The following is a 12,738-nucleotide window of genomic DNA, read 5'->3' as shown; positions in this document are numbered from 1 at the left end:
TAATTTTTGAATAATCGAGTGCAGTTGCACAACCGTGGTGGGTTCAAATTACGAAGCAAAATTACCGGAGATCCAACCTTCAATTGTAACTTATGCGGTGGCATGCCCGTTAAATCCAATGATTTCAAAAACTCAGTTGGAAAATCTACAGCTTCGGTAAAATCACAAACTGTATCAATAGACATATTTAGCAAACAAATAGCTGCAAGCTCTGCTATTCGTCTCAATGCTTCGTCGTAGTGGACTAACAACAACATTGGCCACTCCGTAATTCTTATGTACTTAGAATCACTCTGAACTACTGAAATTAAGTCTCTTATTCCGCCTTCCCAATCATTGTAGCGTGTTCCAGGCGGAACTTTTGGCGATAAAACAAGTCTTTTCTTAGCTCAAAGAAAACGTGATATCAACATCTGATATCCGTATTTTATCTGATAGCCAGGTGGCTATCAAATATCTGGGCTCTGTCTCTACAAATTCTATAACAGTCCATAACTGTCGATCATCTAATGGTGATGGCGCAACAGTTTAATATTCACCTTTGCTGGATGCCGGGCCATAGAGACATTCCAGGTAACTGTAAGGCAGATGAACACGCCAGGAACGGTACAGTACAGCCCATCCCACCACGTTTGGCAAGTACTGGTATACCAATCGCTACTTGTAAACTGCTGCTAATGCAAGACGCTGCGAGGAGGTCAGGCACCAGGTGGAACAACATCACCACGTGTCAAGTCACAAAAAACATCTGGATTTAAAACGTTCAAGGTTCTTGCTCTCTCTTAGCAGATCGCATATAAGCTCTATAATAAGTGTCATAACCGGACACTGTCTAATAGGAAAGCACGCCAGGGGACTAGGCGTATTCTCAAATGACTTTTTCAAAAGCTGTATGGACGAGGAAGAGGAAGAAATGGTTCTTCATCTTCTCTGCACATGCCCTGCTCTTGCTCGAAAACGCAAGAATTACCTAGGAGAATTCTTCTTTAACGATCTAAACGATCTAAATCATATCGATATAAGCAGCCCTTCACGTTTTGTTAGGGAGTCAAGCTGGTTTCATTGCGCTTAGGAGAAAGCCTCAGCCTAAGTGTGTCCGTTTCCATCTTGGAGAGCCACTATAACCTAACCATAACCTAACCTATCAATAGATTTCTATGTCACCAAGTCTCCTGGTAATAAATGTTGTATGCTGTAGCCATTCAGGATTTGTATATTGTCTGAGTACATCAGGAAATATCTGGTCAATGAGAGCATTTTGTGAATCAATACTTTCTCAACATTACGCCGCAGTGGCGATAATTTTAAGCACGCGTTGATCTCATCAGCGTACGTTGAACGCGAAATAACGGGAAGTGTTTGTCTGAAATCACCTGGAATGAGTAACAGAGTGCCGCGAGATAGACTGCTGCTGTTTTTTATATCTTCCAATGCCCTGTTCAACTCAACATCATCCCAGATGCTGAAAAGCACTGCGGTCATAGATGATTTTTTTACTATGCACAACGCGCTTGGGTTATTTTGAATATTTAGTAGCAGTTTAAATACTGAATGAGCTGTTCTGCCTCCCTCTAATAAAGTTGCCGCAATCCCAGAAGATGTAACAGCCAATTCAGTACCATTATTTGATCATATGCAAGCAAGAATTAGCGAAATAAGGAACGTTTTGCCAGTTCCACTTGGTGCTTCCAAAAAAAAGAATCCACCTTGTCCTGCCGAAACTGCGAGCATATTGTGGTCATAAATGCGTCCTTGTTCTTCATTCAATTGTGGGACATTGCGGGCCACAATCAGTGCCTTTTCTACAGCATTGTAGTGTACTTCATGATTCAATTCAGTGTCTATACCGAAATTACTGAGTGGTAAGTTGGCAATGAGAATGCAAAGATCCTCAACGGCAATCAATGCTTCATTGAACATAGTGTCACTGAATACTATCGTAAAATCGTTGTGTATGATGTTGATTCAATTGAACCAAAGCACTTAGGAATATAGAAAATAGACAAAAACCTATTATCAGACCTACCGAATGTATATGCAAAATTTCATCGAAATTGGTTAAGCCGTTTCGGAGGAGAACGGCAACTAACACTGTGACAGGAGAATTTTATATATTAGATTGTTCACTTAAGTTAGCAGACATTTTTCTAGAGGAGAAGGCTGGCTTTCTTGTAAATTCCTACCCTTGAAATTATTAAAGAATATTCGAGTACAAATTCGTATTATTGTGCATTCTAAGAACTGGCAATTCAGACACCTTCTCAAAAAGTTCAAATGTTACGCTAAATTGTCGGTAATTTAAATTTAACCTGCAAAAACTTCTTCCATCTTTAATTAAGAATAAATAATTTGAAGAGTTATTTGAATTCATGTTTTCAAAATAAATTAATTGCAAAGTTTCGATGTTCTTGAATATATTAGATGAGTTCTCTCTCATTAAAGCGATCTCATCTTAAGGGAAGTGTTAAAACAAAAATGCCTACCACCATAAAACCCAGACCCATCAAGGAGCATGGAATACTTCCAAATACTATGTACTTGTGTTTTTGGAACGAAATATCAGTCTCTCTTCTTCCGTAACACTCAAAAATGTCACTCTCGTAAATCGTAATGTTAATAAATGTATGGAAATTCAATTCAATTTCTCCGAAAATATGCAAATAAATTATTCAAAAACTGAACTCCAAAGCCAAGGGGTGAATATATGTATGACTTGAACTGGGAGTATTGATGGGTTTGAAGACTTTCTGTTTGTTGACGATGGATGGATTGAGGGAGGAAGGAGCAGCGTGAGTTGAATCCACATTGAAAGTATAGAATAGAAGAACAATTGTGAAAAAGGAATCCTATATACCTTTAGAACAAAAATCAAACAGCCCTGTGTGCTGGATTTTTGAAAGCAGATTTCCATCATAATACTGCAGCCTCTGACTTGAGAAGAGGTCTTACAGAAACATCAAAATTCTGTATAGTATACAAAGATATACCAACCACCGTACAATATACCATCAATACCACCCTCAAGCAACAAAGCCCTTTCCATATCCATATCCATCCCCATCAGATCAGAGATTCAAAAGCTAAAACATGAATATTTGATGACGAACATCACTGAGGATTGTATGAGAGGACTGCAGCATCATTGGTGGTGCTGCTGCCTTCCTACCTGCTGTTCTGGTTGTTGCTGTTATACTGCACTCACCTGACATTCATACATGCCGTGATCCCTCCTCTGAACAAACTTTATTTGCAGGGTCCACGTATTGGAGCCCGGCGCATGCAGTATTGCAAATCTCTCATCGTTTGTGTAAAGTTGGGCTCCTGATGATAATATATGCCAATCTCTTCTTCGAATCCAGGATATTTGATTCTGCAAAAATAGACACAAAGGCAGATAAAGATATGAGATTAAAAGTCAGCAATTTAAGTTTATATACATATACATACATATATGCATGTACTCTACATACATAATGTAAATAAATTGTTTATGGGAATAAAAAAAACGTAAAAATGTAAGGATGGTGCGGATTGAAGGATGACCTTCGGGTATGTGTTCAAGTGGGTATGTATGAGTACAGGATATTGCAAAAAGAAATAAAACAGAATAAAAACCTAATAAAGTGGCCATATACATATAAAAGAAGTGATTCTTCTTAGAGTGATTCCCAAAGAACTCAACAGGAAAGTGAAGGTATTTTAATCAAATTTTTTGTATACATGTTTATGATTATAGGCATAGCAGAAAATATATTCTTTTTCAAATTCAATTTGAATATTACATAGCAACATGTTTTCGTTATTTGAATATATTACTCGTCAATATTTTAAATCATTGAGATTTTTGAGTTAAATTGAATATAAAACTCGTCAATATATTAAATCATTGATATTTGGAAGATATGAAGTATTTTTTAAGGGAGATATATTTAAGAGACACAGGGTACAAACGGAATATGGTGATTTGAGTCTGCATTTGGTATCCCGAATTATAAGGGTTTTCTAGTGAAAGCGAAAAATGCCTACATTTAAGCTATTGTTGCTTTCCATCATTGAACATTTTGTTTCGAGATTTAAAAGTGATTAGGGTAGGTAGGTAGAAATGGCGATCTCAAGGCAACCTAGCCTGAGATCCAATTAGCGCTGTAGTGCGCCGTTTGGATACCAAAAACTCGTTTGACCTTTGATTGAAACTGATAGATTGATAGAGAAGCTTCATAGCGATTATGTTAGAGTCATTTTGTCGCATTGAGAAAAAAGAAAAAGTGATTTAGGGAGTCAAATTTTTAATGTTTGGTGTCAAAAAGAAACTGATCAATTGTTGGTTTTGTATACTAAAAAAAAATATACAACATTTACCCCAGAACTTTTTTTTTTTAGTTAATTATTAATTTTTATAATGATGAAATTATTATCAAGAGGTGATTGTTGTTTTAGTTTCAATGATCAGCTCTTACTTCCACCATGTTGGGGGTTGTGCCGTTGGGGTGACTTCCTGGCCACGTAAAAGCTTCACAGTTGCGAAGCACCAACAAGCCTCGGATACGGACGGATTTACTGTTGACAACCTACGCAAACGAATTAAGGACAACGAACTTCGGATATGCACGTGGAATGTTAGTTCCCTTAACGGACCACTTGCAGCCGAAGATTAAGCGTAGGGCCTAGACTGCTATAAAGTAGACCCACCGCCATCCAGGAAATACAATGGGATGGGCCGGTCAAAAAGAGAATAAAAAACTTCCACAATAACCATAATGACTGCTGCAGCGAAAACCAACAGCGCTTATTTGGATGCGGCTTTGCCATTGTAGCCAGACTTAGGCAAGGAGTCTTGAGCTAAAGTTGTATCAACGAGCACCTCATGACCATTCGCATCAAAGCTTTATTCGGCAACATAAGCTTGATATGAGCACACGCCCCACAGAAGAAAAAGATGACAACACCAAAGATTTATTGTCACACTTCCGACAACGGAATTAGGTTCATAGATTTTGCTGCGGGGCGAAACGTCATGGTAGCCAGTACGCGTTTTCCACACCTAAACATACACAAAGAAACTTGGAGTTCTCCAGATCAATCTACCGTCAACCAGATTGACCATATTGCGATCGACGCCAGACACGCTTCCAGCATAATGGATGTCTGAACTTTCCGAGGAGATAACATCGACTCGGACCACAGCCTCGTTGTACCCAAGGTAGCACTTCGGGTTTCTAGACCCAAGGCAAAACAGGGAGTTGCTGGGAGAAGGTACAACGTCGAACGGGAAAATCCTTTTCCGACCGAGTTACAAGTACCCTCTCTAGGAGTTCTCTGCCGCCAACACAATATGTCGAAAACCAGTGGCAACATTGCCAAGATGCAATCAGAGAAGTCGCCTCTGATGTGCTGGGTTTCAAACAGCCACCAACAAGGAACCCCTCTGGTTTGATGAGGAATGTCGGCAAGCAAATTCAGCCAAACAACAGGCACGCAAAGCGACGCTGCATTAAAGGACGAGAGCTCTATAAGCAGAAGAGGTGAGAGGAACACTGACTTCTCAGAAGGAAAAAAGGGGACATGGGAAGCGTACGGTCGAAGATGTTCAGAGGTTTAAAAGCAGGAATGAGGTTCGAAAGTTTTATGAACAGATGAAACGAAATTCACAGGTACATAAACCTAGAACCGAAGGTCAATGCTGAGGATATGAAAGGATCACTTCTGAGGATATGAAAGGATCACTTCTGCAGACTGTATAACGGCGACGACGAACCCAATTCCGCTCTCAGACATTATGATCTATTCAACATAGACTACGAAAGCCAACAATCTTGTCCTCCCGACTTAGATGATGTAAAGATTGCCATATTATCTAAGCTGAAGTCTAATAAAGCCGCTGGAGCAGATGGCTTAAATGCCGAGCTCTTTAAAGCAGCTGGAGATAAATTGGTTGGGAGCATGCACCAATTTATCTGTAAGATATGGTCGGAAGAAAGTATGCCCCATGAATGGAATTGTTTGCCCGATTCTGAAAAAAGGAGACCTCCTAAAGTCCACCAACTGTAGAGGAATCAGTCTGCTTAAATCGCCTATAAAATCTTCTCTGCCGTAATATGTGAACGTGTAAGGCCAATCAGGAATTAGAATACCAAATCGACACCCACTATCAAGGCCGCATATGACAGCATCTACAGGGACGAGCTGTATAGAGCCATGTCTAGTTTTGGCATCCTTGCCAAACTAGTCCATTTCTGCAGGATGATCATAGAGAATTCACGCTGCTCCATAAAGGTTGGAAACAACTTAACAGAACTTTTCGATGTCAAAAAAGGTTTTAGACAAGGTGATGCCTGTCATGTGATTTTTTTAACATCGTGCTTGAAAAAAGTCTCTCCAGTTACTGGCATATGCTAATGACATTGACATAATCGAGAGACCTCAGCGTGATGTCAATGGGGCTTTTGTGAGTATTGAGGCAGAGGGGGCAAAAATGGGTTTAACGGTTAGTGAGGGCAAAACAAAGTACATGCTGTCGTCTAGAAAGGACATACAATACCGACGTCTTGGTCAAAACGTCACCATCGACACACGTAACTTTGAGGTTGTGAAGGACTTCGTCTATTTCTTCTGGTTCTTGAGCTATGGACGACGAGAAAACGTCGCAAACGTACGTACACACGCACGCACAGACATCTTTCTAAAAATCTTTTATTTCGACTCTAGGAGCCTTGAAAAATTTTCAATTTGACAAATCGGACCCATTACAATAACTTCCTAGTTAATAAAAAACCTCCGTTTAAAAAATTTTGTGACTGAATTTTTTCACCTGTTAGTAAATGTTGTTTTTTGTTTTACAAAAATTCAACCTTATTATAAAAATGGTTTACAAATGAAGCATTCAAAGTTTGGCTACCACTAGTATTGTTATTTACAACTTTTTCCCAAATTATATCAGAGCTTAAATATAGTGACAGGAACAAGGAATCCATGGACCAAGTTATTCATTTGGGGAAAACGGTGTGTTAAAAGCTTCGGGCTGGTCGGTGGAAGTGAGATAAGATGATACTATCAACAAATCTTCTTAGATGTAGATCGAAATTAGAGTGCATGCTTTGGTCATCGGTTTTATGATTCCTTTCGAGTTAAATAGTTTCAAAGTATTGTCAAAAAATGTAAGTAAACTTTGACCAGACGAACCTAGACCAAAAGGAGTGCTACATTTTTTAAATGTTCATACCACTAATCCAAAAATAGCAAATTTTTTCGTCTTAATGCTATCCTTATTTGAGATTATTTATAAGAAGAATGACATTTTTGATTAAATGCACGTCTTTAAGATACATACATACATTTTTGTGAACTGACTTCTTTGCTTGGTAAAAATTAAAGGTTTAATTCTAAATAGTCTGCTATTTAAACAGACGTCACATTTAAAGCTGATATTTTAGGCATTGGCCTATTAACAACTACGTCATTATTTTATATGGAACGAAACACGCTTTATTTGTAAAAATTCAATAAAAAATTATGAACTTATTCAAGTCACATCTCATAAAACTAACAAAATTTTGGAATGTTTAGAATTGAATAATGACGTAATTGTAAATAGTCAAATGTAGTGAAGCACCTTCTCGGCCAGGAGACAAATTTGAAGTTAATGATATGACATCGTATGTGTGCGTTGCTTAAGGCAATCTAAGAATATAGCCCGTAGTCTTTGCGAAAACCCAGGTTTATTTTATTTATCGTCAATGTTTTTAACAAATAGTTTCAAAATGTTACTACACCGTATTTTCCAATAGGTTTTTGATGTTAAGTTACCTTAGAAATCCAACCAGTTTATCACCTAAAACATCGTATCTTCACCGATTGGGCCCTTTTAATCGATCAAAATTATCAATACTTTCATCAAATAATCATCATTAGTGATTACGTGCATTTTTGACTGATTGTTGAAAAGTTTCTTGACTTAATCAAAGAAAGGATCATGATTTATCCCTGAGAACTTGTCATTTTATTCTATTAAATTTATTTTGTTGGGCAAATTAAAAGGAGACATGGAGAACATACTGCTTGAAATCGGTCATAGACAATTAAAGGAAAGAAAAATGGTGCTGCAACCGAAGCCATTGCTTCCATTTTTCTGATATCTATCCATTATTTTTCCATTAATTTATCTGTAAGAAAAAACTCATACCAATGAAGTCTCTTTTTGAAAATTGCTGTTAACGTATTTGGGCCTTGTTTTTAGAATTATTTTATAAGTTGTATGGTTGTCTTGTATATAAAAATCTATTACGCCCAAAAATAATTTACGATTTCTTTTTGTTCATTTTATCTTGTCTTCTAGATTAAAAAGAGTCTAGAGTCCATTTTTCTTCGATAAAACAAAAAAAATTGCATGATGTCTAGAAAACCAATTGACTTGAGTATACCTACCATTGTATTTCTTGATGTCCTTACTTTCTCTATAAATTTAACAATAGGTGTCCAGCTACACAAATAAATAATTTTCTTTCATTTTCTTCTTACTTTTGTTTTTGATCGACTTCAAGTTTTTTTTTTATCTCCCAAACTAGAAGCCATCCGCCATCGAAGTCTAACATCACACATACATATAAAAAATAATCTACAATCTCATAGCTATAACCACGTCAAAGATATAACAATAACATTAAATCTTTTGTAGAATTTTTGTTCACTTTTCGAGGACGAACTTGTGACAATTGGGAAGTTCTTACCGCACGATTTTGTCTCTGTAAAAAAATGTAATTTATGAACATAAAGTTCAAGTGGCAGCCTTCAGAAGAAGGCAGACATCCAGACAAGTCTGTTCGTCCTGCCCTAATGGTTTTTGCTGCATTATTTTTGACCATTCAAAGAACTTCGATAGGATCTCGAAACAAATGCGCGGTGCGTGCGTGTTATGTCAGGACATGCCTAGCATATTGCCGAGCAAGAACGAAAAAGATAACTTCACAAAAATGTCGATAGCAAAAGGAAAGTCCTCCTAATTTTACATATACACTCGTGTACGTAGTCAAACGTCTTTCGTGTCCTATGTCACATGCAAACTCTGGCAAAGCTTCTGGTATAACACAAATGTCCTTGTAAAGCAATGGCAATATTTGTAGAGGTTTCGAGTTGAGTAGAGTAGAGGAGACAGGTTTAAAGATACTCGTCTATCCTGTCTGCAACATGGTGTTACTATGTATGTTTAAATTCATTTGGGAAATTTTGGACAGGCGATATAGCTAGGTACCATTTGATACACTTTATATGCTATATGCATATGCATCCGTACAAAATACATTCGTATATTAAAATTCAACAAAAATTGCCGTGTAAGTCTTTTATCTGGGGGTGTACTTGGATCGATTCGCCCCTCTTTCTTGTATACACTACACACACTTCAATTCATAATGGTTTTGCCATGAAGGAGCAAGAGACTGTGTCTTTTTAGAAATATATGAAATGTCCTTTTTGGCAAAATATCCAAAACCATTTCATTGTCATCGTTGTATTTCTTTGGTACGGTGATGTGGCCTGGGTTATCTGTTTTTGGCTGTCGACGAAGTCGTAGTTCTCTTCGTCTTAGCGCTAGTTACCAAGTTACATTCATACCTTTAAATATATCACTCTTAAAGGTATGGTCTGTGACAAAGTTTCTAAGCTTCTGGGATTCTCACCAGTAGCCAGCACAGCAATAATGTTCGTTCATGAAGATGTATACTTGAGTTTTGACTGCATTGTCTTCACTTTTCTTCCACCTTTTTTGGTATGTGTAGACACATGTATTTTCAGTGTATATAATATACATAGGTAGTACGAATATTTCAATTTTCACTTTGTATAGAAAAGGGTTTAAACTAAGTATCGATGAACTATTTTCACATAAAGCACATAATGTGTAGACAAAAATAGTTCTTTGGTTACATTGGACATTTTAATTAAAATTTTACTCTATCGATAGAATAGTGAAACTACTTTAGGTGGTCTTATATTAGAGAAGAAAAAACAAGAAACTCTTAGTTTAAATTTATAAACTTTTATGTGCTAAACCTTTACTTTATGTATATAGAAGTATGGGTATAAAAATATTTAGAAAAGTGCTTGTTAAGTGTGTTTTTAGTTTTTAGATAAATATACCTATTAAAAGTTTAGTATCCTTGTATTTCATGTTAAGCTACTTGCTACACATATAAAAATATTGATAACAAGAAGGTGTCCAAAACGTTCAAAGCAATGAAAAATTGACGATATTTGCTTTGTTTAGTAAAATGATTAAATTTCAAGTTTATATGACTTGGCTCTATTTTATGTTTAGCTTTCATGAAATAATGACTTAATTTAACCAAAGTTATTTGAAAATGACTCAGGTGTCTATATTGACTAAGTTTTGGAAGGATACCATTATTGGAAAAAAAAACTGTGGAACTGGAAATCTTACTAAATTTTGAACTTCCCAGAGGAAATAATTGTAATAGATCCAAATTGTCTGATTGAAAATTTCGACCTTCTTTCGTCGATCACACCTCAGGAATGAAGATATCGTCGTAAAATAAATAAAAAGTATTCACTTATAAATCAATAATCTTTTAACAAATAAAAACTCGGCTATTACTAAAAACTAAATCACATTGAAAATGTTAAATTAAGTCACTCCAGAGCACTGATTAGGTTCATATTTTCGTTTATATGGCCTATTTTTATTTCTGTCAATATTTTACAGCTGCAAATGTTGAAAACATTTTTTTAGGCCTTCAGGTAAGTTACTACGAACTCGAATTCGAATTCGATGAGTCCACCCAAAGTTCAAGATATTTAAACTGACTAAATTGTTCCATAGTTGAGTATTGGTAGATAATGTTAAGAGGTGTATTAAATTTGCTGAAGACGATATATTTGGTTTTTTTGTCGCTAACACATAATTTTTTTCAAAAATTAAACTTTTTGCAATTAAGAGAAGTGAGATACTGTGTTTTTTAATAGTAGGTTATATAACATTTTAACCAAGTAAAATATAGCCAAATTATTTTGAGAAAAATCTATAAAATCCTACTGTCACCTCCCCGTGGTGAACATCGGATGCCTAGTACCTCAACTGGAGATTGGGTTCCAACCTCAGTGGAAAGTTGTTGGGGGCAGCAAACGAGAGAGGTAAGGAGAGGTGTTTCCACTAAGGCACCTCTCCTTATCCAGGCGGTAGCGGACGAATTCTCGAGATAGAATCAACGGTGGCGTCTACAGTTCCAGTAAGGTTGAACTACTTAGTGAACACCTTATAGGGCTTCTTCGACTTATTCGAAGCCCAGGCCTATAAGGAGCGGTTTTATCCGGCTTCCCATCCTTGGAGTTATACTTAGGATCTGGCCCTCCAGGTAAGGGGTTGTGCCGTCGGGGTGACTTCCTGGCCACGTAAAAGCTTTCATAGTTGCGAAGCACAAACAAGCCTCGGATACGGACGGATTTACTGTTGACAACGAACGCAAACGAATTAAGGACAACGAACTTCGGATATGCACGTGGAATGTAAGGAAGCCCTAGACCGCAATAAAGCAGATATCACCGCCATCCAGGAAATACGCTGGGATGGGCCGGGCAAAAAGATGATGAAAAACTGAGATATTTACTATGGTGACTGCTACCACGAAAACCAACAGCGCTTATTTGAAAGGGAAGACATCTTTTTTGGAATAGTCGGGAAGAACAGCTTGCACGACAACACTTCCGACAACGGATTCGGACTCATAGATTTTGCTGCGGGGCAAAACGTCATGGTAGACAGTATGCGTTTTCCACACCTCAACATCCAATAAGAAACTTGTAGTTTTCCAGATCAATCTACCGTCAACCAGATTGACCATATTGCGATCGACGCCAGACACGATTTCAGCATCATGGATGTACGAACTTTCCGAGGACCTAAAATCGACTCGGACTACTTCCTCGTTTTAGCCAAGATAGCACTTCGGATTTCCAGACCCAAGGCAAAACAGGAAGGTGCTGGGAGAAGGAACAACGTCGAACGGCTATAATCGCAAGAGATCGCCAAATCCTTTTCCGACCGAGTTACAAGTAACCTCTCTCGAATTTCTCTGCCACCTAAACAATGAACCAAAAACCAGTGGAAACATTGCCAAGATGTAATTAGAGATGCCGCCTCTGATATGTTGGGTTTCAAGTAGCCACCAAAAAGAAACCCCTGGTTTGATAAGGAAAGTTGGCAGTCAAATGCGGCCAAACAACAGGTACGCAAAGCGGCACTGCATAAAAGGACGAGAGCTCTATGAGCAGAAGAGGCGAGAGGAATACCGACTTCTCAGAAGGAAAAAAAGGGGACATGAGAAGCGTGCGGTCGAAGATGTTGAGAGGTTTAAGAGCAGGAATGAAGTTCAAAACTTTTATAAACAGGTGAAACGAAATTCACAGGTACATAAACCTAGAACCAAAAGCTGCAAAGACGAAAGTGCTCCATAAAGGTTGGAAACAACTTAACAGAACCTTTCGATGTCAAAAAAGGTTTTATACAAGGTGATGCGCTGTCATGTGATTTTTTTAAATCGTGCTTGAAAGAATAGTGCAGAGCTCACACGTCAACACTAGAGGCACTATCTTTCAAAAGTCTGTCCAATTACTGGCATATGCTGATGACATTGACATAATTAGAAGAACTCATCGTGATGTCAATGGGGGTTTTGTGAGTATTGAGGCATAGGCGGCAAAAATGAGTTTAACGGTTAATGAGGGCAAAAC

At 37.6% G+C, this 12,738-nt stretch overlaps 1 protein-coding gene across 4 annotated transcripts in view; it reads right to left on the bottom strand.

Annotated features, from left to right (window-relative positions):
- LOC129950117 (zwei Ig domain protein zig-8) overlaps positions 1-12,738 on the bottom strand; it is a 425,570-nt gene that overhangs the window by 52,422 nt on the left and 360,410 nt on the right. For all 4 annotated transcript variants that reach the window (XM_056061944.1, XM_056061943.1, XM_056061942.1 and 1 more), the window contains one exon: positions 3,203-3,370. In XM_056061944.1, coding sequence (XP_055917919.1) covers positions 3,203-3,370 — 168 coding nt within the window. The remainder of the gene's footprint in view (positions 1-3,202; positions 3,371-12,738) is intronic.

Source organism: Eupeodes corollae, chromosome 3 (assembly GCF_945859685.1).
Source record: "Eupeodes corollae chromosome 3, idEupCoro1.1, whole genome shotgun sequence".
NCBI lineage: Eukaryota > Metazoa > Arthropoda > Insecta > Diptera > Syrphidae > Eupeodes > Eupeodes corollae.
Note: the sequence above shows the minus strand (reverse complement) of the source record. Positions and strands in the feature narration are given on the sequence as shown.